Below are 27,582 nucleotides of genomic sequence, written 5' to 3'. Positions count from 1 at the left end.
AGAGCCAAGTTTAGAAGAAAGGGAGGGAGGAGTGGATGGATGGATGGATGGATGGATGGATGGATGGATGGATGGATGCATGGATGGATGGATTCCATCAAGATTGCAGCAGCCAGGCATGGAGCCATTCCCAATTCCACATGCCCTTCCTTCAGGATGTGCCCACCCCATGCCATCAAGGCTTTGGCATCCAGATGCCAAGAACTTTATCCTCTGCACCATGGCTGGGGGACCTCTGTGCAACTCAGGAGCATCCCCCACCTGTGTCAGTGCTGCAGTAGGGAGGCTGGGACCCCATTCCCCACCCAGAGGGGACAGGACAGGACCACTTGCTGCTCCCATCCCTTGCACAGGTCTTTTGGGAAGTGCCTTCACAGCCCCTGTCCCAGCACGGAGCTTGTAGCCTTGGTGTGCCAGAGGCACTGCATGGTGACAGCAGAGTCTGCTTGCTGCCACTGAGGATCCCTCTCTCTTTGGCTGCTCATTACTGGACACCTTCCAAGTGACAGGGCTGGATGACACTAATCTGGCTGGCTCCACAGCAAGAGCCCATGTGGCTGCCCCACAGTAGCTCCAGCAGGGTCCTGGAGGCTGCCCAGGTTTTCACAGGGATCCTGGAGCAGCCCGGGGAGGAGGCAACCAGAGAGGTGAACTTGGGGCCAGAGCCAAGCTGTCATGACAGTGACCAGGAGCACTGAGGGTTACCTGGAATGACCTCAGGAAGAGTTTCCCCCCCCACTTCAGACTGCAGGAAATGTAAACACCATACAGCCCAGTTGTCCCCCATCCCTGGGCTACACATCAGCTGTACAGGATTCCTTGGCAGTGCTGTCATTCTCACAGATGCTGGTCCTGTCCCCTGTCCAGCTGACACCCTCAATGACCAGGAAGCTGATGGCTTGAGGGGAGCAATGGTGCACGATGAAGGAAATGCAACCATCACGGGGGCCTGGGAATGCTCAGCGAGAGGTGAGGGGGGACCGCGTGAGCATCTATCACCTCCACAGGCTCCCGTGGCCGTGCCGGCACCAGAGCTTTGCGGTTCCTCCACCATTCCATCCGGGCGGACAGGAGCTTGGCACGGACTCAACCTCCCTCAGGCTGGATATGTGGTGAGGGGCAGAGAAAACGCCCTGCCCTCCAGCAATACCCCGCGCCCTGGGGCCAAAGGCACGGCGGGCCGGAGCGGGAGCAGGGGCCTGGCACAGCACCCTGTCCCCCGGGAGCGCGGGGGGACCTCCCGCCGGCGCCGCGCACGGAGCCGGGCAGCGATTAGCGAGGAAGAGCCCTGCAGCCCCGCCGCTGCGCGGGGAGAATTAGCAGTAATAAGTCATGATCATCCCCTGATGACGAGCACTTAATGTGTGCCGGTTCTGCTATCAAAGTGCCTCTTAAACCCCAATCGCCCTGTCGATAGCGATGGCAGTGGCTGATGGATCCCCAGTCGCCCGGCCGCCTGGCCAGGTCGCTCCCGGCATGCCACAGGCAGGAGCATCGATTTCCCACAACTGCAAAGAGGCAAATATTTGAAAAGTGATAAATAAGGGGAGCTGCCGTCTCTGCTGCGCATGTCAGCGCCCGGGATTAAGGCAACGAGGTGAGACTGCCCAATTAAATCCCAATGAAAATGGCCGCAAATTCAATTTTTCCCTTTGCCCGTATCCATCCCAAGGGCCGGGGGGGTGTGGCGGGGTGGCGGGGGCTGATAACACGGGGTTCATCGATTGGCACTACTGGGAAGAAATTTCTCTGAATTCAATTAGTTGGGAAAACACAAGGGGCACCACAGGGAGCAGGGCCGTGACTGTGCCTTTGTCATACCCCAGGGAACAGAACACCAAGCACCTGCTGCAAATCACTAGAAGACCCCTGGACATAGTGGTGACAGCACTCATGGGTAGCCCACACTTGGTTTGAAACCCTTGAGGGTCACCCCAGCTCTGCCGCCCTACCAGCACCTAAGGGACACGGTGGCAGCTGTGTGGGGGAATCAAACATCCTGCCCCCTCCCTGCCACTGATGGCGACTGACAGGGAACAGCTCGTGTGAAGTAAACTGTGTCCCTAAGCAGCACCTGGCCAGTGCTGACCTGCATGGAGCAGAGCTGGCCCCGGCAGGGACAAGGTTGTGGGTGATCAGCACATCCCAATAGAGTGGGGAGCTGGAATGCCAGGGCTGGGGGCTGCAGCTGATCCCCAGCCCCTTCTTCCAGAGCTCCAGTGCAGAGGGATGACCCTGCCGGGATGAACAGCCATTATGTCTCATCGCCTTGGAAACCAAGAGGCAGCTCTGAGGAGCCTCTCAATCTCCTCCTTCTCCTTCTCTTTCTAGCTGACCCCCATGGTAAGAGGCCAGAGGGATCTGGGGATGTGGGGCTGGGGACAAGCCCAGGCTGTGCTGCTGGGTGCAGGCATGGGGGCTGCCTGTCCCTGCCAGCCACTGGGCACTCTGCTACCTGCTGCCTTGCTTGGTTTCTCCTCCCTGTGTGTGAGAGGTCCTCCAGTAAGACACATGGTGCTCAAACTAGCCTGAGTAATGGGGGAGTCCTGCTTCATCCCCACATCGGAGGCACGGGGGTGAAAATGTGTATTCCAACCAGTCCCTGCCACTGTGGAAAAGAGACTCGTGGTGGGGGGTGAAGTAAAGGCTCCCCAGCCTCAGAGCCTTGCTGGGCTGTGGAGATGGACTTGCTGGGGCTGTGGGCAGCAGGCGCTAGGGTCCTTGCATGGATGGCAGTGCCCTTACAGCCCCATTCCTCTGCAACCTTTCCTGGGTGGCACCAGTGGGGACAGGAGACCAGAAGCTGCAGTGGGGGGCTGGGGTGACAGAATGAAAGCCTTTGGGACAGAAGGTGTCCCTAGCCAGCACACCCCTCCTCTGTGGCACAAGAAAGGCCCTGCACGGGGCACGGCCCGCAGGCCTCATGCGGGCCGGGCAGGGCCCGCTCCTGCGCTCCGTGAGTCCGGGGCCCTTGTGAGGGCTGGGATGGGCCGCTTGCCCGGACAGGGATGGCAGGACCGGCCTGGGAGGCGCTGGGGCAATGTGGGCTGCTCTGCCTCGGCAGAGGTGCTTTTTCCAGCTGCAGGCACATCTGGGACCGGCTTCGGGGCTGCCCAGGCCGGGACAGGCCGAGCGCTGCTTTCTGTTTCCCTGCTCCGGCCTTTCCCTGCGTGACTTGGAGCGCTGTGGGGAGCAGGAGCACAGCCTGCTGGCTGCCGGCTGCACGGCCCGGCCCCCGACTGCTGCCTGCCTTCCGCGGGAGCGAGACCCATGCGGGCATCCCTATAGTCCCAAACAGAACGCTCCGTGGCCCCATGCAAGAAATCGCCACAGCCCCGCCTGCTGCAGCCCTGACAGAGCACCTGTCATGTGCTGCTTGCCCCCAAAGCATCCCAGGACATGTCAAACCCCCAACTCAATGGTGAGTGAGGGGCTAGAGGGCCCAGCTGGCACAAAGGACAGGGTCTCCTTGTCGCAAGGGTGACAGTGGCTCCACCCAGAGATTGCAGCAGGACCAGTGCCACACAGCTGGGGCTTGCTAAAAGCAGTGGCACTGTGTGTGGGCATGGGGCCAGCACCGCCTCAGCAGCAAGGGGCAGGGTCAGGACACGTCTGTGCCTCCCGCTGCCATTTGCCTCCAGCCCTGTAGCACCACGGTGCCTGGTAGCCCTCCTCCTCCTCTGCCTTCTCTTCCCTGCAGCCCAGTGACCAGCATGTGAGTTTGAACAGGAGTGGAAGTGGAGGGACAGTGCTGCTGGGGACAGGCTTATCTGGCAGAGGGGTTAGGAGTCATGATGCAGTATGGAGCTGCGGAGCCTCTCCTGGAGAACTGGGGAATGGGTAAAAGGAGTCCATGCAGGATCCATGACACAGGCAGGTGGTGGCTGACGTATGTCCCTGCTGCCTGTGCCCTCACACACACTTTTGCTGAGCCCACAGGAGCAGGTAGAGCCCCTTTAGCTGGGCTTCCCCCTCCTGCCTGAAGCATCCTGGAGTGCCTCTGCACCCCAAAGCTCCTGGGCCCTGGTCTGAGACTTGATATTCTGCCCACTCCCTTACACACACTGGCAATTAGAGCATAATTGTAATATTTGCATATTCATAACAGCTGAAATTAATCGCATTTGCATAATGGTAATGAAAGGGACTTCATTAATTACCACTTTTTTCTGGGGATTTTGCATGTAAGTGGATTCCATTAGGCAGGTTGAGCTGTGGTGGGTGCAACGATGGGATGGGAGCTGAGTCACTGAACTGGGGATGGAGCTGTAAGGAATGATGGGTATCACTGCCACTCTGCCTGCCCCATTCCCTGTGCCCCACTGCCAGGCTCAGCTGTGCTGTGGGGACTCGGGCAGCAACTTCCTACCTGAGCCCAAACCCAGTCACTTCCCCTTGTCCTGCTGACACCACACTTGCCTCAGGCACCCTGCTACAAACAAAGGATTGCAGGTGGGCACAGGGATGGGCACCATGGGCTATGGAGACACAGAATCTCTCCTGCTCCGTGTGCTCAGCTGGGGTGACTGCTGCTACCAGCCCCTGTGCCTGGGTCCCCTGTGTATGGAGAGAGCTGGGCAGCTGCTCACAGTAGTCAACAGACCCCTCTCCTGCCCCAGAGTGATGCCCAGGGAGAGCCGGGCAGTGGGGCCAGCCAGTGTGAGCAGATGGCTCCCACTGCATTGCCTGTCACTGCAGGGCCCTTCCCAAGGGATGCACCAGCTTGAAGCCCCAAAGCACAGCCCCGCTTGCTCTGCACAGCTCCCTCCTGGCAGGGATGGAGGGGTGGGCAGAGGAGCAGGGCTCTCTTTGCTGGCACAGCCATGCCAGAGCCAGGCAGGAGCGATAACCCGGCCCAGAGAGCTCTGGTGACCACAAGCCATAGTCCCCTGGTGACTGTCCATCCCTGAAGAACGACCACCTTCCTGTGCTTCCCAGCCCACCTGTGTGTCCACGGTCAGCTCAGCCCTGTGTGTGCTGGTGCCAGGTGCCTGAAATAATCAACTCGCATCAGGTTTGGGGGAAACGGCTCCACAATGGCTTTGGAAAGTGACAGGTTTCGGTTCGGCACCGGCCATGTGCTGCGTGTGGACAACCCTGCTCTGCTCTGGTCCAGCCGCAGGGCACCTCTGCTCAGCTCCGGATGGGAAGAGGCTTTCCCGGGAGACGGAGCTCGTTGACTCCTTATTGATGACTCTTCCTCCTGCACGTCTGGGGAAGAGACCTGCGGAATAAATCAGTGCAAGAGACAGATTATGGCAGCTAAAGACTCCAAATGAGATGATAATTGCTGTAGTAATGACAATGAAGACCTGATGCTGCCGATAAGGAAACATCTCTTCTGCTCTTGTCTGGTGCCCGGACCGGGGTTTGGCACAGGCGCACATGAGGCTGTCCCCAAAGATTCCAGGGCCAGGCAGCGCTGCCCCCCCTGTTCCAGGGCAGGGGCTGGGTGCCCACGGCGAGGGTGGTCGGCGCTGGTCCCCACAGAGGCAGGGATGGGGGTGTTGGGGCAAGGCGAGGGGCCCGAGTTGGGCAGCCCTGGCGGGACTGTTTGTCTGGTTCGCCCGCCGGCTGCGTGTCAGCTCTAATTAGGCAAACTTCTGTATTCATTGCGAGCCTAGCCAGCGGAGAATTCCACAATTGAATTTTAATGCCCTAAAAACACATTACAATCAGCCTGATTAATTAAGAGATGGCTTAACATGGTGACCGGGCTGCAGCGGGCTGTGCTGGGGAGGGGGGCCACAAGGGCCGGCTCCTGCGCCCCACGGCGTCGGGGAGGGGCTGAGTGTGCTGGGGCCGATCACGGAGCCCCTGTGGGAGGGGGTGAGAGCCAGGGGCTGGCTGTGCCCTGGGGGTGCCGGGCTATATAGGATCCCTGCACCTCCAGGCAGGGAAGGGCTGAACTCAGACCCTGGTCAGCCTCGGCTCAGCCAGGCACGCAGTGAGAGCATCCCCTTCCATTCCTGAGCGCTGCTTTCCCTTGTCAGCTTATCACTGGAGCCCTGCTGAGTGCCTGTTCACTGTGTCCCCACTGTGTCCCCACTCTGGGCATGGGGACTGACACTGTGCCATGCCAATGCCAGGGCACTCCTGGGGGAACCCACTTGCTTTTGTTTGTGAATGAACTATTGGCAAGCTGACAGGCTCCTATTAATAGCTAATAGCTATTAACTATTACATACTATTAATAACTAATGATGAGCTGGGAGGTTCCGATTAATTTGTATCTGCAGTGATTCCCTGAGGTGCCAGCAATGCTGGCTAATGGGCTGCCACCTCCCTCAAGGCAGCTCTACCCTGCTCCCAAGCCACAGCTTGATGTCACCATGCCTAGCCCAACCCAGGCTGTGTCCCTGCATATGTCATTGCTTGGGGCAGCCTCACGAGCCCACCTGGACACTGTGGGGTGAAGCACCCCCAGGGGAGCCCTTCCCCTGCATCCCACCATGGGTGGTGGGTAATGGGAATGATCCCTGCAGGCCCTTTCTGGGTTGAATTCCACAGGGTGCCCCTGGTCAGGGAGATGGTTTGGCCTCCTGCTATGTAATGAATGGAAAAGGGAGGAATCCATAATCATGATGTAAAGGAGAGGGTGCAACCAGCAGGGCATCAATCAGAGGAAAAGTGATAAAGAGAGCCTCTTGACAGGAGGGGCCAGCAGAGGAGGGAGGGATGGTGGCAGCATGAGGCAAAAAGAAATTTTGGCACAGCAATAAATCCTGGTGTGGCTGGAGCTGCTCGAGCACTAATGATGAGGCGAAAACACCAGCCACGTTTAACAAATATTTCTGCTCTGTATTTGTAGAGAAGCAGGACGACATGCTCGAATTGTACAAGAGTGATGAAACCATCTATTAATTACTGCCGGGAATGTTAAACAACATCTGCCAGCTCAGCGGGCCTAGGCACCGCCCGCCCTGGCCTCTTCCAAGAGCTGGAGGAGAATTTGGCCTCCTCATTAATTTCCTATGAAATCTTGGAATAACAAGAAAATCCTGGCCAGCTGATGGAGAGCCCACTCTTACTGGGAGCTGCAGGGATGCTGGGGTGCTCAGACCTTAACTTGGCTCTGCTGGGATTTATATCATGTTTGCACCCAGTTCAATCCTTCTTGATGAAGAATAGACATAAGCTGGAAAAGGTTAGGGTTCTGTTTTCTCTAACTTGGTATATAGGTTTTCCTATATCCATGTGCTTTTGGAGGCTGCAAGAAAATGAAGCCTGAACTGGACAACATGCTCATTAAGGCATCCTGCAGGAATCTTTGTCACAGCTTTGGGAGAGACTGCCATCTTTCCCTGCATCTCCCATATGCTGTGTAGTGCCTGTAACCAGAAAAATGGAGGGGACAGAAGGACAGGGGGGATATGGAGACAGGGGAATGGAGGAGATGAAATATGGAGGGGGTGGAGGGATGGAGGGTAAGGAGCAGAGGAGGAAGAAGAAATAGAAGGCGGCAAAGATGAAGAAGAGGAAGAGGCAGAGGAGAAAGGGGGTCCAGGAGGGAAGGACTCCTCAGGACCAGGGCAGGTCCCAGCTGTGGCACAGTCCTGCTGCACTCCATCATTAGCAGCAGAAGGTGGCTTAGTCATTTTAGGAGGTGAAAGTGGACTGAGAAGCAAAGGGGGCTGAAGGGCACAGCAGACTTCAGTGGCAGAAAACAGGTGGCCCAGCAGCAGAAAGGCGCTAATTAATGAATTAACTCTGTACAGTATGCACTGACCAGGGTAAGCAGAGGAGGACCTGACAGAGTGACAATCCCACCAAGGAGTCCCCAGCAGGCACTGGGGCTGCCACCTCTCTTTGGTGCCAGGTCCTTGAGTCAAACTACCACTGGTGCCTATGGCCACGGAAACAAGGAGGTCCAAGAAATTCAGGTGGGATTCTGGGTAAGGAGAAGAGCTGGGGGTGCACATGCAGCCAGCCAGGTCACATCACTCAGCAAAGCCTGCCCCAACACTGGGGAGCTGGCAGGGACACCCCAGCAGGGCTGATGGGGCTCAGGGCATCGCTGTCATGGGGATACGCTGGTCTTGGGAACACAGGTGAGGAGGCAGGGCTGGGCTGGTGCTGGATCCTGTGGAGAGGCTTTTCATCTCTTGGCCCTTTTGCATCCTGAGGGTGTAGGTTTAAGGAAAACTGTCTTTGGTGAAAAATCATGATATTTAATACAAGCAAAACTCCTGCAGCTGCCTCCGCAAGATGCTGGGTCATATGTGGATTATTTTTCTCAGCCCTTTTCTACACATAAAGAGGCTAGAATTTAGTCACTATAAAAGCCAAAATCCAAACATGGCTGCAAAATATTGGGGTGTTTTAGAGAAGAGAAGAAAGCTTTGGGGCAGAAGGGATGCCTGGGATGCCTCCTCCCACCTTGAGCCCTGGATTCTTTCATACAGTCACAGGGTGCAGGGGGGGAATGGGGCAGATCTGGGGGTATGCAGAGGGGGTAGGGTAAGTGTCAGTGGGATGGTGCCATCCAGCCATCTCAGCCCACAGCACTTCATCCCCCATGGCCCCCAGGGTGCTAGCTAAGCCACCTGGGAGCCTGGGACAAGCAGTTAAAATACAGAAATGTCAATTTAAATTAAAACATGTTTCATAAAGCAGAAAGATAAAACCTTCCCTGCAGAAAAATGAGATGAGAGATTTATGGGATACTGGGAGGACTGGTGTCCCCACTTCAGTGGGCTCAGGGTGGGGGCCTGGCTTGTCTTGTACTGTTGGCACTGTTGGGCACCCCAAGGCACTGCCATCTCCCCGTCCCAGCCATCACAGAGGCCAGAGCTGGGTCCACGACAAAATGTCAGCTCGACAATAAAATGTGCAGGAACTACGTTTTCTTCAGGCTAATAAACCTCCTGGGCAGCAGCAGAAACGCCTGGTTCAGAGCTACCCTCCCTCTCCAGCGCCCCACTTGGCCCCTCCTCATCTTCCTTGGGGATACAGGGCCCATCTGACCCCATGCTCATTGTGCCAGCTCCTCACACAGAGGCTGCCGAGCACAGGCCCCAGCATCAGCGTGAGACACGGCTCCAGAGCTGTGTGTGCCACGGCAGGGAGTAAATCCTCTGCGTCCTGTCAAGGTAAAGTGACAAAACACTGGCCTGCAATGCAGGAACCGCAGTTATAACATGAGAAAATCAATGCAATATATTACCAGAGACATAAAGATGCTATTAATGCTTCAGCACAGAGCCCTCAGTTCTGCCTGCCATCCCAGGGCAGGTTTACATGAGGGCTCTGTGATTCCCATCTGGTGGCTCAGGTCACCCACATGCTGGGGCTCATTTCTGTGTTTATTCACTGATACCCCCACCCAGCAAAGCTTTCCTGCTCCCACACACTGACTCCTGGGCTTTGACCCTGCCAGGGGCTGGGGCTCCAGCTGGAGATGCAACCAGGACTTCTGGTGTGATGCATGGCCTCAGTGAATGCCTTTCTGAGGTGCAAGAATGCAGTGAGGCTGCAGCCCCAGGCCAGGCAGGTGCCAGCTCTCCTTCTAGGGATTCCAATGACTGTGTAGCTCTGCCATCCACCCACCTGCACTCAGGTGCCTCCTGGAAAAGACCGAAGAGGATGACAAGCCCTGTGCACCACAGAGGTTCATGTCCTGTGAGGCCACAGGATGTGTATAAGGTGCAGCGCTCCCCTGGCATGGCAGCTGCCAGCAGAGATCAGTCTGTGTCCTGGGGACATGGGTGCTGGGTAAGGAGAAGAGCTGGGGGTGCACATGCAGCCAGCCAGGTCACATCACTCAGCAAAGCCTGCCCCAACACTGGGGAGCTGACTGGGACACCCCAGCAGGGCTGATGGGGCTCAGGGCATCGCTGTCATGGGGATACGCTGGTCTTGGGAACACAGGTGGGGAGGGGGACTGGTGCTGGATCCTGTGGAGAGGCTTTTCATCTCTTGGCCCTTTGCATCCCGAGAACATGGATGCCACTCCCTGCAATTGACAGTTTGGATTATTACTGAGAAATTGAGTCAAGCCTCTTCTAATTGATTAATCAATAGCTTTAATTGAGTTGAGACTCCATAGTGGGTAGCTTCACTGCCCTCACCCCCCACCAAAAACCTGCTGGCCTCTGCCCAGGCTGGGCTCCCAAAGCACAGCGAATTCCTGGGGGTCGCAGTTGTCTGGGGCTGCAGAAGGCTGCTGCAGCAGTGACAGAGGAGTCGGACCACGCAGAACTCCCCCGGCACGGAGTAGGAGCCGCCAGGAACAAACTGAACACAAGGGACTGCAAAATGTGCACGGCTCACGGTACCCGTTCTGTCAGCCACGGCACAGCCCCCGGCCACGGGCAGGACAGGACACGCACCCCAGCCGTGCAGCCTGCGAGCGCGCCGGGGGACACAGCGCGGGGAATGGGGAGCGGGAGCGCGGGGCTGCCCGCGGCCACCGCCGGGGTCACACTCCTGCACGCCCGAGCCACGGCTCTGCAGGAGTGGAGATGAACATTTTATGCTAAGATATGCAGAGCACGGGACAAAAGGAGAGAGCGTTTCTCGCATAATGAGGCGCTGTCAGATACAAGCTCCCCAGGAAACCAATTAAGAGGGCGCTTTGCGTGTGTCAGGCCAACACCTGGCAAAACCCCGTTTCCCAGAGCGGATTCCGGCCCCGCGCCCCCAGCGCGGCCCTGTCCCGCAGAGCCTCTGGCGCAGCCGGGAGCCCCACGCGTGTCACGGGGCCGCTCACCCACGGCCGCGGGCACGTCCCGGAGCCCTCCGCACGCCCGCAGGGCTGAGCCCAGCACCGGCCCAGCCGCTGGGGGCTCGCTGCGCTCCGCGGGAGGGCCGGGGCGGGCGGCGGTGCCTGGAGCGGCCGCGGGAGCACCGCCCCGGCCCGGCCCGCCCCGCCCGCCATGGCGCTGCGCTTCTCCGCCAACCTCTCGTGGCTCTTCCCGGAGCTCCCGGCGCTGCCGGCGCGGCTGGAAGCGGCGGCCGCCGCCGGGTTCGGAGCGGTGGAGGCGGCTTGGCCGGCGGGCTGTCCGGCCCAGGAGCTGCGGGCCGCGGCGGAGCGGGCGCGGGTGCGGATCGCGCTCCTCAACACCCCCCCCGGTACGGCCGCGTCCCGCTGCTCCCCCATGTACGTGGGGTAGCGAGCACCCTCCGCCGACCCTGCCGCTCTCTCCCAGGGGACCAGGAGGCGGGCGAGCTGGGGCTGGCGGCCGTGCCCGGGCGGCAGGCAGCTTTCCGGCAGGGCCTGGAGGCGGCCGTGCACTACGCCAGGGCTGTGGGCTGCCCCAGGTAGGTGCGAGGCGGGACCCCCGCTCCGGCCCCGGCCCCGCGGCTGCCGGGGGCGCTTCCTCTGCTGCCCTCCTGCCCCAGCGCTGCCCCCGAGCGGAGCCTGCCCTTTGTCCTGCGGTGCCTCCCGCCGCCGTCACGGAGCCTCTCCCGGGCAGCATCTCCTGCTCGGCTGCGTTGGGCCGGAGCCAGCTCCGGGCAGACCCCGCTGAGCGGGGCCGCGCTCTCGGCCTGTTCGCTGGGGGCGGACCCAGAGCTGCCAGGCACGAGCTTGACCCTGCCCTTCGCAGTAGAGGCTCTTGTTCCCACCCCCACACAACAGTCCCCCAGGATAATCCTCCCTTTTTCCTCCCCGACTGCACCGGTCGTTTCCACCAGGACACCACAACAGTTGCTTTATTGAGGGCCATGCTGACTCCAGCACAGCAGAGACACCGTAAAAGATGCAATTAGCCTGGCACAGCTCCCTTCAGAAAACCAACAGGGCCCTTTTATTCCACTTACTTTGCACCATTCTTTCATGTTGCAACTCAGTCCAAAGCCCTGTGGAGGGCATGGGCTAGGCAGGCCAAAGGCTGTGCAGCACCATCTGCACACTGGTACAGGCACATTGAAAAGGTTTTTATTTCTACCATTCACCTTCCCCCAATGGTGGCTGAAGGTGGCCTGGCGCTTGAGCTCTTCATGGCAGGGCAGTCCAGTGTGGGACACTGTCCTCTCCCTGCTCACAGCCAGCAAGCAGTGACACCATGCATGGCAGGCCCCTGGAAGAAGCAGCACTCCAGTTGCCCACATGCTGGATTGGGGTCCCCCAACAAGAAAGAGCCCAAGAAAGCTCCAGTGTCAGGGTGAAAGAGCTGAAAGCAATTAACAAGAGGGAAGAAGCAAGGTCTGTGATTTGTCAGGCAAAGGTTCAAAGTCATCCCTCTGTGTTTTCAGGGGAGATGGTGCATATTTGTGTCCTGGTTGGCAGCTTGCTGGCTGCTGTAGTGCCTCCTGCAGGAGATGGCTCTTCTTGCCCCATTCTGTGTCTGCTCCCCCGGCCTGGCCCCCTTTTCCATCAGCAGAGGAAGATGTATTAGATCAGGCCAGCAGCCTGCAGGTGCTGCCTGTGATTATCTCTCTGTGCCTGTAGGATTCATGTGATGGCTGGGCGGGTTCCCCTGGGCACAGACCGGGCTGCAGTGGTAGGTGAGATGGAAACCACCTTCATTGAGAATCTCAGATACGCTGCTGACCTCCTGTCCCAGGTAGGTGGGGAATGGGTCTTGCTTTGTGTGTGAAGCTCTTAGGATACCCAAGATGGGGAATACCTCACCAGCATGGCATGGGGAAGTTATGCTTCCTGCTGCAGAGATGTCAGGATGCTCCGCAGGGTGACATTGCTGTGTTACAGGAAAACATGATTGGACTGCTGGAGCCTATTAACAACCGCATCACTGACCCTCGCTACTATCTGAACACGCCACACCAAGGTAAGGCAGACACCAAGAGTCTCCGTCAGAGGAGGAGAAGGATCTCCGAAGTCTGAAAGGCAGGAGGTTGCCTCACCAGGACAGAGATGCTGAGGGAGCACAGTTCATAAAGGGGGTCCTGGGGCTTCTCTGCAAACCCTTCCACGCTGGGGGTAATGGTTTCTCATTTCTTGCCCCCTTAGCTGCTGCCATCCTGGAGAAAGTGGGACGGCCCAACCTGAAGCTGCAGCTGGTGAGTCAGCATTGAAGCTCTCTGTGAGGGGAACTCTCACAGGTCCACAAAACTGTTCTGGTGGCCATGGGCTTAATATCCCTTCTCGGGGACATTGGACAGGGACCATAGCACAGCTGTCCTTAACTGCTCACTGCTGAGCAGCTGCACCCTCCATTTTCCTCTCTTGCCCCCAGGACCTTTTTCACTGCCAGATCATGGATGGCAATTTGTCACGCAATCTGGAGATGTACTTCCCACTCATCGGTAACACCCTGTGCCCTCCCAGACCAACTCCACTGCAGCCACTGGGCAGGAGTGGCTTTGAGAGAGGGCCCTCCTGCTCCAGGCTCTGCTGCAGCTGGCTGGGGGTGTGGGGCTGCTCTTGGGTCTTGTCTCATAGCTAAAGAAGGCTGTAGGCAGAGCTGCCTTGGGCATGGCCCCTTCCCTTCCCTCCCTAGGTCATATCCAGATTGCACAGGTACCAGGGCGGCACGAGCCCGATAGCCCTGGGGAGCTGAACTTCCCCTACATCTTCGAGCTCCTGGAGTCCCTTGGCTACACTGGCTACGTGGGGTGTGAATATGCTCCGAAGGGTGAGTAGGCCTGCAGGTGTGAGCCCCATGGGCAGGTCCAAGCACAGAGCAGCTGGCTGGGTACTGTGCAAACAGGTCCTGGGGAGTGCAGGGAGTGGGTGTCATCCCGACCTGGGAATGAGGGCTCTGTCCTTAACAGAAGCTGCTCCAGCTTCTCCAGCTGCAGCAGGAAACGTTGTCTGTCACTGCAGGAGACACCCTGGAAGGTTTGGGCTGGCTGCGATCCTACTGGGAAAGCCGAGGGCTGCAGCATGGTGGGACCAGCAAGGCAGCCAAGTAAAACTAGAAAACCATGAGAATAAAAGACAAAGCAATGGCTTAACAGAGCATGTGTCTTCAGGACTAGGGGAGTGTGGTGGGTGGGACGATTTCCTAGAATGAAGTTAGGAGCATCTATGTCATTTCCTTTCCCCAGGCTCTACTGGGCCAGCCCAAACTGTTGGACCCTCATCCACACAAGTACCACCTGCAGCATGTTCAATTTAGTGATGGCTCAGGCACCACTGTAGGTGACTTCAGGTACACAGAAAACTTTCACTTCTAGGCTGCAGGGGTGTCCAGGGAGAGGTTTCCAGTCTCCCCACTAAGGGGAGTGTTCCAGCTGGTACCTGAAGTTGTGGAAAGAACACTCTTGACTTCTAGGTACTGAAATTCTCAAGGCTGTTGCCAGTACCCAGCACTGACTCTGAAGCAGGGCTGCAAGTGAAGCAAGCAGTCCCCTTCCAGGCTGTCCAATCCAAGGTAACAGGCTGGGAGCTGCCTGTGAATGGATACTCAAGGCTGACTGTCCTGCTGCTCCTGCTCTGGAGCAAGTGTAAGATTCCAGAGCAGCCAGGGCTGCTCTGGATCCTCTGCAGGCAGCTTTCCACAGCCTACAGCGACTGAGCAGAGATCTGGTTCAGTTTATTTCACAGATAGAACAATGGCTCAAATGTACACCTCTATAATACCTTCCTGTGATCCAGTTCACCTTTCCTATCCCATTCATGCTCTTCCAAGGAAAACAAAAGAAGCAGTTATCCTCACTGCCAGTCAGGCAGCCCTGCAGTCAGGAGTCTTTCCTCCTAAAGCAGAGCACTGTGCAGTGCTACCCTGGGCAGAAGATGGTGCTGTGCATGCTCCTCAGTGCCTTCCCAGCAGGCAGAACTCACCTATGGATGCCAAAGCCACGTCCCTGAGAGTTGTTCTGCTTCAGCCAGGCTGCAGCAGCCAAGTTCCTGCCCTTGCTGTTTGCTTCAGGGCCATTCAGTATCAAACCCACTGAAAACAGCACACAAGGGCTGTACCAGCCAGCCAGCGATAAGGTGCACATCCCCAGGCTCCTTGGGTCAGTAGCCATGTGTGCCACTGGCAGTGCTGCCTGCAGTGCCCACGCACAGGTGCCCCCAGAGACCTGTTCCTCCCCATGGTCACCAATGGCATGGCCGTGCCGAGTCGGAATACGCGCTGCTCCAGGAAGTGGGTGCCAGTGCTAGAGCAGGCCTGTCCACAGGTTGAAGCAGGCGGTGTTGATGACTGACTCCAGGTGATGGTACGTGGACACAAGCTGTGGCAGAGGACTCTCGCTGTTCTGGGGCTGCACTGGGAATGGCTCCCGGAAAACCACGGTGAGGCTCTGCCAAGAGGGAGGAGAGGGTCAGGGGACAGGATGCAGACAAGCGCTGTGCAGTCCCTAGCCCAGGTGTGTGGACACTTTTTTGGCAGTGTTAGGCAAATACTGGGAGTAGTCCCAAAATGCCCATGGCACTAAGCTAGCTCTTCCTGTGACAGCATGTTTGAGCCTCCTCCCAATTTTTCTGCTGGAAATTCAGTGTGAGGACTTGCCCACTCTGTTCCAGCTTTTATGCATCTGCAGTTACGCCAATCCTGGCAGCAACCAAAGGAGAGGAGGGGATCCTACTGCCTCCACAGTACCAGGAGCTTCTAGGGAAATTAGAGGGAAAATTCTTCTTCTAAGGGAAAGAGTAGGAGTGCAACAAATGGGGAAGGGGAGGAGATTAAATGTAATAACCGCAATCCTAAAAATAAATGCTGCCTGCTCCGCTCGGACTAGCAACTGTATTGAAAAGGCAGGGCAAAGGCAGAGGGGAGAAGGGAGCAGCAGAGGTTGCAGAAGCTGAAGCAGAATGAAAATGTGACTCAGTGCACTCAGATCAGCATCATGGAGGCAAGACACAGGGACAGGAGTTCTCCAGAATTGAAATACAGCACATCCACTAGCCAGGGTCCCTTACAAACTGGTAAAGTCATGAGAAGAGTTGTGTGAGTACAAAACAGTGAATGTACCACCATCATTTAAGAGGGGAAAGGAAATTATTTGTGAGCCCAACTCCAGCAGCATGCAAGGCTTCAGAGCAGACTGGGGGAGACAGAACCATGAGGGAAATGCAGCTCAGTGTTACCAAAATGATGTGCTAATGCTAAAATTCTCTTTGATAAAGTAGTATTTCTAGACAATGGAATCATGGTACATCTTATCTGAGATTCAGGAAGGATTTGATGTAGTGTCACAGGGGAAATTTAGGTAAGCTGAAAAGATAGGAATTAACTCAAAAATTATAAAGGGAGAACATGGCAGCACTGAAAAGGGAAATGGAGAGAGGTTACAGATAGAGCTCCTTCAGGACAGGCTTTGGGGCTCACATTCCCTAGTACTTTAACAATTGTCTAGTACAAAGATGAGGAGTATGCTGATAAAATTTGAGGCACTAATACAAAAGAGGATTGGGATAATGCAAAAAAAACCAAAACCAAACCAAACCAACAAACAAACAAAACAACCCTGAGAGAGTTTTGAGAGGCCACAAGAATGGGATGAATGCTAAGCACAAAATACAATATTATGAAAACAAAGGGTTTCTATTAAAAAATGAGAGTCACTGGGAGAAGGAATGGAGGGTCTGGCTTTATTATATCAATGACCACAAGGTGACACTATGACCATCAGGTGGCAGGAAGCACTGAGCAGCCTTCCAACAAGCACTGCCTCTTTTGTCTCCCCTACCTGCTTTTCAGATGGAGCATGATTTATTTTATACAACATCAGTTACTCTGCAGTCTCTGCAGAAGCCTTGTTGTGGACTGAATGCTCCTGTAGATCCCCTGCTCTCACATGGAGCTGCATTCCCTGTGACCCATCCTGTACCCTGGTTCAGTGAAGGCAAAGGCCCTTGCAGGTTTGCTGGGACCCTGACAGTGCAGGTCCCCTTCCTTTCTGCTCAGGTAGGAGCAGCCCACAGCACTGGTGACCCTTCCCAGCCAGACCCAGTGTGATCTGGCTTTGGACTGAATACAGAAGGACTGCTTAGCCTGGATACAGAGACAGCTAAGAAAATGATCCAAAAGCAATCCTGTGAAGGAAAAGAGGATCAAGTGCTCACTGTTTTCTAATACAAGAACAAAGGGGGTATCACATGGAAAGAACAGCAAGAACTTCAAAAATAAGCCAAGGAACTTCTTCACCTAGACTGCAACTGCCTCATGGAGCTGCAAGTCAGGGGAAATCATGGATGCCAGAAATTAACAAAAGGAAATAAAGCTGTGGAAGGGCTATTAAATAAATGCAAAGGCCATTTCTAGCTGAGGATGGGCCTAAGCTACAGGTTTTCAGATGCTGGGACAGTATTTTGGAGAAGCATTACAGGCTTCTTGACCTGGTCATGTTCTCATGCACACCTGCCCTTGGCCACCTGGATCAATCTAGACAGATTCCTGGCCTGAGCCAACATAGCTGTTGTTCTGTTGCCAAGGACTCACCGTTTTTCCTGAATGAGAATCAAGAAACACAAGAACAAAGCAATCTGTGAACTTCTGGTTGAGCACAACCTGTCAGGAGAGTCATAGAGCATGTTAGAAAGGAGCCAGTACAGAACCCAGGACAGGGACACAGGGACAGAGGCTGCAGGTGGACAATGGGCTATGTCTTACCAGATACTGGGTGCCAGTTTCGGCATTGTGGAAGTGCCGACAGCTCTGGGGAAAGCGGCTCAACAGCACCTTGATGAGGCTCTGGTACCAGGAGACTGTCATGGTGAGGAAGCATTCCTGAAGACATAGAAAAGGCCTGATCTTCAGCCTCCCTCTAGCCATGGCACCAGCAGCCATAATGCTACAGCAGCCTTCAGACCCCAAAACAGATGCAACCCTCCCAGCCCACTGAGGATGCTGACTGAGGGCTGTTCACTCTCTATAGACAGATCAATGCAGTCTTCCCCTTCCCGTGCCAGCTAGGAGCTGTGTTCCTGCCTCTACCTTCCCAGCAAGCACAAAGAGATGTGCATTGCAGGCCCCTTCACCTGGCACCTCACCCCACCCCCAGAGCAGAATAGCAGCTGCTGTGCACTGTGCCCCCATCCCTGCTGCTCACCAGCTGGGGGTCGACATCTGCGATGGATTTCCCATGCACGGCATCGAGCAGCTCCTCCAGCTCCACCAGCGAGAGCTTGCCCAGCTTCAGCTTGTCAGAAGCCAGAGGCTCCAGAAGGAAGAGGCGCTTCCAGAGGTTGTCCCTGCGGCAGTGGCACTTGGCCAGCTGCACCATGCTGCTGAGCTGCTTCTGGGCTGAGGCCACCTCCGAGGCCAGCAAGGGGAAGAGTGGAGAAGTGTAGAAGAGCCCTGGCCCCAGTTTGACCTGCGTGCCCCCCGCGTAGAACTCGCTGCTGTCCTCCACGTCCTGCCACAGCTCCCGCTCTGCCGATGGCTGCCGGTCCAGGCTCGGCTCCGGCTCCGCTGCCTCCCACGCTGCCCGGCCTACCACAGGCTCCAGCACTTCCCGCTGCAAGCGCGGCAGCTTCTTGAAGCGTCGCATGTCGGCCGTGAGCCGTGGAAAGAGCTCCCGCTGGCTTGTCATGATGACGTAGAAACGCAACCTGGGAGCAAGGAGACACTGTTGACATGGGAAGGGCTGCTCCCCTCTCAGCTGCACTGCAAATGCACCACAGGCCACTCTATCCCTGCCAGAAAGGGTGCTTCTCTGCCCAGGTTCTCACAGTGATCCTCCCCAGACACCAACAACTCTGCCTATGCCATTCCAGACAGAACCTGTCCCTCCCAGAGCCCTCCTCTCCAGCCAGGAAGCTTTGCTCTGTCAGTGGTGCCCAATGCTCACCGGAGCATGCGTCTCTCTGCCTCACTCTGCTCCTCAAATGGTGCCGCACTGTGACAAACCAGGAGGGACACATCAAAGTCATCATGATGACGCAGACCTTCAGAGTCCTTATAGGAGCCCGAGCTGGGATAAAAAAGCACATCAGTATGAAGGAAGCCTCACTTTGTTCTTCCAGGGCTCTTGATCACAACAGAACAGTTGGACATGGGGAATTCCACACAGCAGGACTCCTCAGAAGTGCCACGGGAAATGTCAAATGCACCTGCACACATACACCCTGTTGGCCATCTCAGAAGGACTGGCCAGAACTGCTGTCTAGCACTGTATAGAACAGTCAGCTTTGCCAGCACCTTGGGGTAATGTCCCCAGTACTGGCAGGTTGCCACCAACCTCCAGCAGCTCCAAGAACTTGCAGCAGATGCACTCACCTGTTCCAAATAGAGACCAGTGCATATTCGTTCTGCTCTGTGCCTGGTGCTCCCTTCTTGCTGTCGTTGCCCGTGGCTGGCCGGGCCATGCGCAGGGGTTTCATGTGGTAGGTGTTGGCATGGTCAGCAATGTAGTTGTACAGCTGGTGTGCAGTGATCATATTGGTGGGCAGGGCCAGCGTGCCTAGTGGAAAAATACACTGCTATCAAAGGTGACACTCTGTGCCTCTTACCTGGGCCCAGCAGTGTCTTCCCATTTACTCCAGAACACAGAGCAACCAACCTGCCCCTTCCACAACAGGGCAACAAGGACTTTCCTTGGAGCTCAGCCCCTCCCATCACCCTCACCCTGTCATATCCCTGAATACTCCAAAGGTTTATTTGTAAAGGACTTCTGCCAAGTTATGTGCTGGTGATCAATCCCAGACTGATCATATATTGACCTACATACCTTGGAAAACGTGATTACGGCCAAATTTGGGGATGTCAGGGTGATGGGCAATGAAATCCTCCAGGAAGCTGGTGAGATGGTAGCCTTGGCGGAGAGTCATGTGGGAGCCCAGCAGATACTGGTGGACTATGCGCAAGTGGAAGTCGTAGCTGAAGGAATGCACGTGCATGAGGTCCCGCACCTTGTCACACTCCTCCGTGAAGAGCATAGACAGCTGTGGAGGGACAGAGAGTCAAGGCAGGAGTCTTACCAGGCACCTCACACCCTCCTGCAAAGCCCTGCTGACAAGGCATGGCACAGCCAGTGCAGCTGTCCCAGCATCACAGCAGGATGCAGCCTCATATCACTGCCCTGTGCATGTGCAAGCTTTCCAGGAAAGGCTCAGTAAATCTGAAGACAAAGTCCTGGAAAGCTCTAGGAGAGACACCCCTGGCATATCTAAGATGCAGCCTTGCTACAGAGCTCCCTTGGGAAGGACAGTATGGTCATGCATGCTTCCTGTCTCAGACAGCCTGGGGCTGGCTAGCCTCTGCACAGACACCCAGTGCCCTTGGGAACCGGCAGGAGACACCCTAACCCTACAGAGGAGAAGGGAGCAGGCAGCCTCACAGTGCTGTAGAGCACGGCACAGAGGTATAAAGGAACCTTTCTGGTGCAGAAAATAACTTCTTTTCTAGCAAAGGGCAGGAATTATGTTCACAGATCCCTGTTCCCATTTCACTTCCTTCTTCATTCCAAGGGAAGGAGAGAGCCATGCACTGACTCTCCTTGGAGCAAGGATCTTTGCCAGAATTGTTCCTATTCCTCCCCAGTCTGCTCTGTCTTGCTCCCCAAGCTAGGACAAGAGTCATCCTCTTGTCAAGCCTTACACCCCTCCTTGTGCTGCAATCCAGCTCTGCTCAAGCAGTGCCATGGAGGGCACGTGGCTGCAGAAGGCTCTGCGAGGCTCTGCTTTTCCATGAGGAGGGAGCAGAGCTCTCTAGAACTTGCTGTGCCTGAAATGCCCACTATGTTCCAGAGATGAAGCATCCCCTGACCCTGAGGAGCACCAGCTGTGCCTGCAAAGCCATTACCTGAGAGTTCACAGACTGGCCCATGGGGATGCGCGAGCACTCCAGCGCATATTGCTTCACACAGAAATAACAGCCCTGGAAGAGAGAGCAGAGAGCATGTGAACAGAGCAGAACACAGCCTTGGGGGTCTCCAGGGAAGGAGCACAGCCCTCACACTTCATGCTTGGGCCGGGGCCCAGACACTTTCACCCCACATTCTGTCTTACCTTGTCTGAAACAAGCCAGACCAGCCAACATGTGGCTGAGCACAGAGCACCCTAACTGGTGCTGAGCTCTTCATTATCCTTCCCCAGGCAACTCTTACTGCTTTGAGACCTGCACAATCCTTTCCAGCTGATCCCAGTCTTTCAGGACCATGGAAGAAACAGGACAGACGAATGAAAAATCACATGTCCCTGCTGCACTCCTCATCACTCCCTTTGTCACCTCTGAAGACTGTACCTGAAGATCCCTGAGAGATATGCTCTGTTTCTTGTTCTTTCTTACCTGGAATGCCAACTCCATGAGCACAATCCCACCTGGAAGGGCTCTCTGTAGATGGTAGGTGGCAACAGCAGGGCTTGTGCTCTGTAAAGAGAAGGACAAAGCTGAAGAGGCTCTCTGGCACACAAAAGGTGCAAAGCTGCCACAAGAGTCTGTAGCAGAGGCAGAAATAGAGGGGCCTCATCAAGTGAGCAATCTCACAGGAGAGAAGAGAGAAGATATGGCAGAGCTGACAGTGGGAAGAATCCTAACAAACCTAATAAACAGCCTTTGAGAGAATACACCAGACACATGGATCCCTTCACCTCCTGCTTGCTCAGGACAGGGTGTCTCAGAGTGTGGGACGCTGTGAGCCAAGGAACAACAGTGTTCCTTGAGTGAGTGGAACCTCACTCCCTGCTGTGGTGTCCTCAGACCATTGTGCCTGCCTGATACAGCAGCTATCAGAGACATCCTGTCTCAATTCAGAATTTCGCTGACAGCAAATTCATTTGCTCCCTCTTAACTTGCTCAGCAGATTGCTCTCTTCTCATTTTATCTGCAAGGTGTTGTCTTATCCACAGTCCTGCAGTAACATCAGCCAAAAGCAGGTGCCAATTAAGTGTCAGAAAAGAGTGAGTAAATGCTACGTGCTCCCATCATCCCTGGGTGATTCCACAAGCCATGGGTAGTTAGATAGGGACTCCAACAGATTCCTCTTCCAGGTATGTACTTATTCTGTCTTGTAAGCTCATATTCACAAGACTCATGTGTTCACAAAACCTGCTTCTCAAAGAAACACTCTCCTTAGTTTCAAACTGGCTCCAAATACTTTCATTTGATGGTCTCTAGGTGTTGTATTGAATAAAACAGGAAAGGGTCAATCCCTTTCCAGGTTAGCTGCAATATTGTAGAGTTCCAACTTGTTCCTCCCTAGCTGCCACTTCTTTATACATGAGGAACCTCAGCCTGCTCTCACAGTAGAGTCATTCCATGCTTATCTTTTCTAACCTCTTTAACTTCCATATTCATCTCACTATAACTAAAAATCCTTCTGCCCTAGAGTTGCCCTTAAGCATGGATGCTGGAGGTTCTCTGACAAGTAATCCTTCAGAATCTCACCCCAAAGCAGCTATCCTTGCCCTAGGTCATCTTGTTCCTCTTCTGAGCCCTTCCAAGTTGTCACCAGTCTTAATATTTGCCCTAATTCCACCAAATGTCAGGAAAGGGCTCTGAGGCCCTTGTAGGAAGACATACAGGAGGGCAAAGACATCTCATCATACCTCTCAAAGATGGTGCTGGTCTAGACAGGCTGGCTTTGATGCTTTCTCTGCCCTCCCACATCCCTTCTGCCTGAAACAGTTTTAAAAGCTAGCCAGAACTGGCACACTCCACAGCCTGACTTCCATCCCAGTTCCACCCTTGTAACAGAAATGCACTCACCTTTGGACTTCCCTCTGGTTTTGGCTTTGTGTAGGAGAAGGACCCTCTACCCTCCACTCCCATTGCTGCTAGAGCTCGGATGCGGCTCGTGCTGCTGGAAATGAGAGCAGAGACAGCCTTGAGCAGAGAGCCAAGACCTACTGTGTCAAAGCAGGGCCCAGCTCAGTGTGTTGGCTCTTCTCCAACACCAGGATTCCCAACACATCACTGACCTGCGAGTGGTAGGTGAGGGTGGCCGCACCTGGACCAGAATGAAGCCCATGCTCTGCAGATACTGGATGTACTGCTGCAGGAAGGCATTGCACATCTCCTGCAGCCATGGCTCCTCCTTCACCTTGCAGGGCAGTGCTTCTGCCGAGTCACAGCTGTGGCTGCGGTCCCTCCCCGAAGCTGTGGAGTCATTGGAGCGGTGGCGCTTCTGCAAGAGAAAGTTGCTAAGGAAAGCTGCTGGGACTAGCCCCAGCAGAGGACACCAGATGCCCTGGTTGAGCAAAAGGTAGATCTCTTCCTGCCAGAGAGCATCTAACATCTGGTTGTCCAAGCACTGTCCTAGTGCATGCGCCAAAAAGCAAGATCCAAGACCTACCCAGCCATGAACTGACCTAACAGCACTGCAATAACCTGCAGGAACCTGCTGCCTGTGCCAGCATTCACATCTGACTTCCCCAGAACGCTTCCACAAAGTGTTAGTGGCTCACAACTGGTTCATACAAAGCTCAGAGCTTCAGCTCCTAATGCCACAGTAAGAGCCCAATCCCCTTATGAATGCTGCTGACTTCTCAGGATTTTCTAGCAGTTCAGTAGCACTGAAAAGAAACAGTGTTTCCTTCTAAACACTTTCAGTTCTCCTTTTGATGTCCTGAATATTCCTTTTCTTCATGCTGAGAGAGACTAAGGTTTCTTTTTTGATCTCTCTACTTTAAGCCCACAGCTCTGTTACATGTTTCCATCTGGCTTTCTGCCTATCTGCTCCACCAAGTGCAAGAGATGTCTCTACCTGGCATCTCTCCAGCTCCTCTCTGACCTTCTCCAAGTCTTTCCAGTTCAGTGCCTTTGCCACAACATGTTTGGTCTCACACTTACTGCCCAGATGAAGACATTAGTACACTAGTATTTTAGGAATTTATTAGAATATTACCCATTATACTAACACCCCTTTCTGATGTACTCTAACCAGTGTCTGCTCTACTCAACTGCTCACAAATTGAAGAAACCACTGAGATGTGTGCTCTGCACAGGCTCTGCAGTGAGTGTACAATACAAGAGGGTTCAAATTTCTCTCCACATTGTGCTGTTTTATTGGGAACCAGGTCCCAGTTCCCACAAAAGCTCTCATTTCACAGGTGCCTCTTGAGCTCCTTGCATTCTTTTTCTGTTCTGACCAATCTGAACAGTCCTCCAGCACTGCAAAGCCTGCCATCTCATACATCCCCATAAAAGACCTGGAGATACAGAACCTAATACACCACCATGAAACCCCTGCTGCAAGGCTCTTCAACTCCAATAACCAATTTCCATTTTGCTCTGTTCCAGAAACTAAGTTAAGTTTTCATTTTGTGATGATATTTTCCCTTTCATCTGTAAGTGTTCAATTTCTGTAGCAACCTCTGTTTAAAGACTGTCAAAATCCTTTTGACATTCTGATAAATTACAACAGCCTGTTCTTCCCTTCTGACACACATGCAGACTGAACAGCCGGTATGGGATCTGCACTGGTTTGTCTGTCAGGCTGCAACCTGCTAGGATTCAGCTGGTTTGCTTTCAATTGTTTTGGCTACTTGTTTGGTCCAGGAAAGGTTTACTAGGTCTGGCTGCTGAATGCATAAGGGAAATTCTGCCTCCTTAAACAGCTCAGTACCAGACAGCACCCTTGATGGCTTCTCCAGACTCAGCCCTGAATTCCCTGGGTAGACAAGGAAACCGGTCTTCTCTAAGGATAGCGTGGCTGCAGGAGAAAAGCTTTGAGGACCCAAGAATTTTCTCAGTCTCCACCTTACAGCATTCAAATTCATCCTGTATTTTAGGAGTGAGGCCCAAGCAGCCCTGTCTTGGAAAACAGGACAAACTCCTTTGTCCCTGTGCACAAAGCCCGACCCCACTGGTGCTTGCTGACACTCACCTTCCCCTCTACCTTGCCCAGCTGGTCAGTCTGGATTTGCTGCCGGAAGGCCGGGTCAAAGAGCAAGGGGGTGGCACAGTAGTGAACCAGGCGTGAGGACTGCTTCAGAGTCTCCAGGTCTGCCAGCTGCACAACACGAGAGGAGCATGGTTACAGCACACACCCCTCACTGAAGCTGGGAACAAGTTTGTCCATGACACCACAATACTGCTCAAATGGAGATTTACTGGGGGAATCCCCTGCTTTACAGCATTTCCAGTGCTGGGCAGTGAGGCCCCATGCCCAAGTGTGGTTCAGAGTCCTGCAACCCCAAAAGTTCAGGCAGACACCACTGCTCCACTGCCTAGCACCAGCCCCACTATACACCCTGCTCAGAGCTGCAGTGCTCCCCTTTGCTGGTGCTCCCAGCGTGCTGTAAGAAAGCCCAGCCCACCACCTGCCCAGGCTGCACTCACACTGATAGGCATGTTGGACTGAGCTGATCTCTGCTGCCAGGTGACAAAGAGGTTTTCAATCTTCATCTGTTTCTCCAGTTCTGAAGGAAAGACAGCAGTCACAAGAGCATCAAGCCACAGCACCAGGTATTGCTACTCTCCTTCACTCCCACCCTGAACAGGCCATAACCCATTCCCACAGAGAACTGTCGCCTGACAAAACTCCTGTTCTGCTCTAATTTCCTTTTCCAGAAGTGAGATTATTAGGCAGGCTCCCATGATATCAGCCCCCTTGCTTTACCTTTCCTCTCCATGCTCTTGATTTCCAGGAACTGGGCCCCATGCTGAGCCACAGGATCAAAATATCCCAAGTCAGGCCCATGGGGTATGCGCCTGATGGTGGTAACATCCCGCAGAGCTTCGTCAAAGGGCACCACGTCAGGATGGAAGTGCAGGGACGGGAGGCTGCGGGCAGAGCTGCTCAGCCGGCCTTGCTCCTTGCTGGGCGGGGGACAGGGGCTCCGGATCAGCGCATCCACCTCCAAAGTGGAGTTCAGGAAAGGATTTGGCTCCTAAGCAAACACACACAGCAATGAAAGCCTCCTTACTGCCAGCCCTGGAGCAAGAACCCACAGAGTACATCCAATTCTGGCCCTCTGCTGAGATCTTTGTTAGCCTTTTCCACTACCACTTCCAAGAAGAGAGTGTCTGGGCCTACCATGACTCTAATGTAAAGTGAGAAGCCCATTCCTCAGCCTCCACCTAAGTAATTCAGTCACCAATAACTGCTGCCAGCAGAAGGACCTGGCTTCTCTTTCCACCTGTCTCCAAGAGCAGGGCAACAGTCTGGCTGGAAATGGTCAAGTTGAACATGTGAATGTCTGGGAATGCCCTACCAATCAGCACACAAAAGGTGCTTGCAAATTTCCTCAGACACCCAGATTGCCAAGGCCCTTCCTGAAGAAGAAAGGACTGCTCTGCCTGGCATGGTGCCCTACCTGCTTGCTGTCCTCATGCCATGGTGTGTCCATAAAGCAGTGGTGGTGGAAGAGTCCCAGCTTTTGGCTGATCAGGCAGTGCACGATGTGGGACCGAGCATTCTGCCACTGCAGCAGGCGTGTCAGGGAGCAGTTCAAGTTGGCCCCCAGGTCTGGGGACCAGTTGTAAGTGTAGAGGGTCAGCTGGAGAGAGAGGAAGGGGAGGAAGACTTAAGGACATGGTGGCACAGGCTGCCCCAAGTGTGCCGGTGGTACTTGCTGCAGCTGCAGCCAGTTTCAGATGACAAGCCTGGAACAGGAAAAATGGCAACAGCTCAATTACAGTCCCCTGTCAACAGCCACGGCCATTACTACCTTTTTGTCAATGATCTCCATGAAAAGGAACCTTTGCCGGGGCACCAGGTCTCGACCAACAAGGCTGGGATCAGAGCCTCTCTCTGCTGAGCTGAATTCCATGGCCTCAAAGCGCTGGAGCCCTTTGTGAGCTGGAAGAAGCCAGAGTTATGACCCTCAGTACTGGTTCATCCCACTTTTATGTCCTGCCATGCCATCAAGGTGGCATGACAGGATGTTTTGCCACAGTACTGCTCAGCTCGTCTTGAAATAAGCTGTTACAAGCACATTCAAAAGTAAGGTCTCAGAAGGCAAAACCACACAACCCACTGCCCACCTCTGGGCACAAGCAGTCTGTCCCAGTAAGGAGGGGATCCTGTTCATTGATGTCCCCCTACAAAAGACTCCAGCACAGTCCCAGGGACCATGGCCAGGCACTCACCTTGCTCTGTGCTGCAGCGCCACTGCTGGAAGTTGCGCCCCAGCAGGATGAAGTGTCTGATGACTCCAGGGCAAGGGCTGGCATTCTGACCAGACTTATAGGGCAGGAAGGCGGTGCCCCGATGGTAGCTGCAAAGAAAAGCCCCAGAGGTGGCTACCAAGTAGAGCTGTGGCAGTAGAAGTACAGCTGATCAACAGCCACCTGTGAATCTCATAACTCACCAGATCTGCTCAAACACTTTGACAGTGGTGTCACTCGCCAGGGCAGTGACCAGGTTCACCACTTCCACTAGGATGGAGGACAGGAGGAAACGAGAAACCATCTCCAAGGAGCACTGCTGCACTGACGGGCACCCTGAATAGAAGATGTACTGTAAGACAAGGTGCCAAGCTGCCCCAGAACCACATCCTGCCCACATTAGCAGTGCAGAGAGCTAAGGGCCTGAGGTAAGGCAGAGCTGGAGAACAAGAACCTTACATGGACAAGGAGATGAAGCCTGAAATAACCCCTGGTTTCAGGTCCTGGCTCAAAGTAAGACCTGGACCAAACACCCTGTATGCTCTGAGCACAGCACTTTATTCCATTTATTCCTTCTTCCCTGACTTACTCCTCATCAGAGGAAGATGAGAGCTCCACTTTGCCAACAGGAGTGTGAGAGGATGTACAAACATCAAAGTGAAAGGTAACCAGAAAGTAGCAACATGGCAGCCATACAACCCCAAATCCCTGCATATGAAGGGTACTCCTCCTC

General features: G+C 54.7%; 2 protein-coding genes across 13 annotated transcripts in view; one reads left to right on the top strand and one right to left on the bottom strand.

The window, feature by feature from the left end:
• Nucleotides 1-10,862: 10,862 nt before the first annotated feature.
• HYI (hydroxypyruvate isomerase (putative)) lies at nucleotides 10,863-13,865 on the top strand. The gene is made up of 8 exons (XM_086841428.1): nucleotides 10,863-11,073; nucleotides 11,151-11,262; nucleotides 12,395-12,509; nucleotides 12,656-12,734; nucleotides 12,917-12,966; nucleotides 13,143-13,212; nucleotides 13,407-13,541; nucleotides 13,733-13,865. Exons 1-8 carry the CDS (start codon nucleotides 10,878-10,880, stop codon nucleotides 13,819-13,821), a joined length of 846 nt encoding a protein of 281 aa, XP_086697554.1. The 5' UTR covers nucleotides 10,863-10,877; the 3' UTR covers nucleotides 13,822-13,865.
• A 558-nt stretch (nucleotides 13,866-14,423) lies between these two features.
• Nucleotides 14,424-27,582, bottom strand: part of SZT2 (SZT2 subunit of KICSTOR complex) — a 54,286-nt gene continuing 41,127 nt past the window's right edge. For 4 of the 12 annotated variants that reach the window (XM_086841417.1, XM_086841419.1, XM_086841418.1 and 1 more), the window contains exons 55-72: nucleotides 27,053-27,185; nucleotides 26,832-26,959; nucleotides 26,411-26,541; nucleotides 26,057-26,239; nucleotides 25,360-25,630; nucleotides 25,080-25,159; nucleotides 24,625-24,750; nucleotides 22,718-22,923; nucleotides 22,506-22,599; nucleotides 21,087-21,167; nucleotides 20,601-20,675; nucleotides 19,528-19,741; nucleotides 19,077-19,260; nucleotides 18,649-18,771; nucleotides 17,908-18,409; nucleotides 17,469-17,585; nucleotides 17,298-17,366; nucleotides 14,424-15,156 (exon numbers count right to left, since the gene is read on the bottom strand). In XM_086841417.1, the coding sequence (XP_086697543.1) occupies nucleotides 15,013-15,156; nucleotides 17,298-17,366; nucleotides 17,469-17,585; nucleotides 17,908-18,409; nucleotides 18,649-18,771; nucleotides 19,077-19,260; nucleotides 19,528-19,741; nucleotides 20,601-20,675; nucleotides 21,087-21,167; nucleotides 22,506-22,599; nucleotides 22,718-22,923; nucleotides 24,625-24,750; nucleotides 25,080-25,159; nucleotides 25,360-25,630; nucleotides 26,057-26,239; nucleotides 26,411-26,541; nucleotides 26,832-26,959; nucleotides 27,053-27,185 (2,861 nt within the window). In that variant the 3' untranslated portion in view covers nucleotides 14,424-15,012. Of the gene's footprint in view, nucleotides 15,157-17,297; nucleotides 17,367-17,468; nucleotides 17,586-17,907; nucleotides 18,410-18,648; nucleotides 18,911-19,076; nucleotides 19,261-19,527; nucleotides 19,742-20,600; nucleotides 20,676-20,740; nucleotides 20,945-21,086; nucleotides 21,168-22,209; nucleotides 22,434-22,505; nucleotides 22,600-22,717; nucleotides 22,924-24,624; nucleotides 24,751-25,079; nucleotides 25,160-25,359; nucleotides 25,631-26,056; nucleotides 26,240-26,410; nucleotides 26,542-26,831; nucleotides 26,960-27,052; nucleotides 27,186-27,582 lie in introns of those variants that run through there. The other 8 variants (XM_086841420.1, XM_086841423.1, XM_086841422.1 and 5 more) reach the window with 6 other exon arrangements.

Source organism: Cyanistes caeruleus, chromosome 9 (genome assembly GCF_971803275.1).
Source record: "Cyanistes caeruleus chromosome 9, bCyaCae1.hap1.1, whole genome shotgun sequence".
Taxonomy (NCBI): domain Eukaryota; kingdom Metazoa; phylum Chordata; class Aves; order Passeriformes; family Paridae; genus Cyanistes; species Cyanistes caeruleus.
Note: the sequence above shows the minus strand (reverse complement) of the source record. Positions and strands in the feature narration are given on the sequence as shown.

What these genes read in the sequence shown, in the direction of transcription:
- HYI (XM_086841428.1), top strand. Translation starts at nt 10,878, where the DNA reads ATGGCGCTGCGCTTCTCCGCCAACCTCTCGTGGCTCTTCCCGGAGCTC. An exon ending in GATGTACTTCCCACTCATCG is followed by an intron (nt 13,213 to 13,406) that starts GTAACACCCTGT and finishes TTCCCTCCCTAG; the next exon opens with GTCATATCCAGATTGCACAG. An exon ending in GTGTGAATATGCTCCGAAGG is followed by an intron (nt 13,542 to 13,732) that starts GTGAGTAGGCCT and finishes CTGTCACTGCAG; the next exon opens with GAGACACCCTGGAAGGTTTG.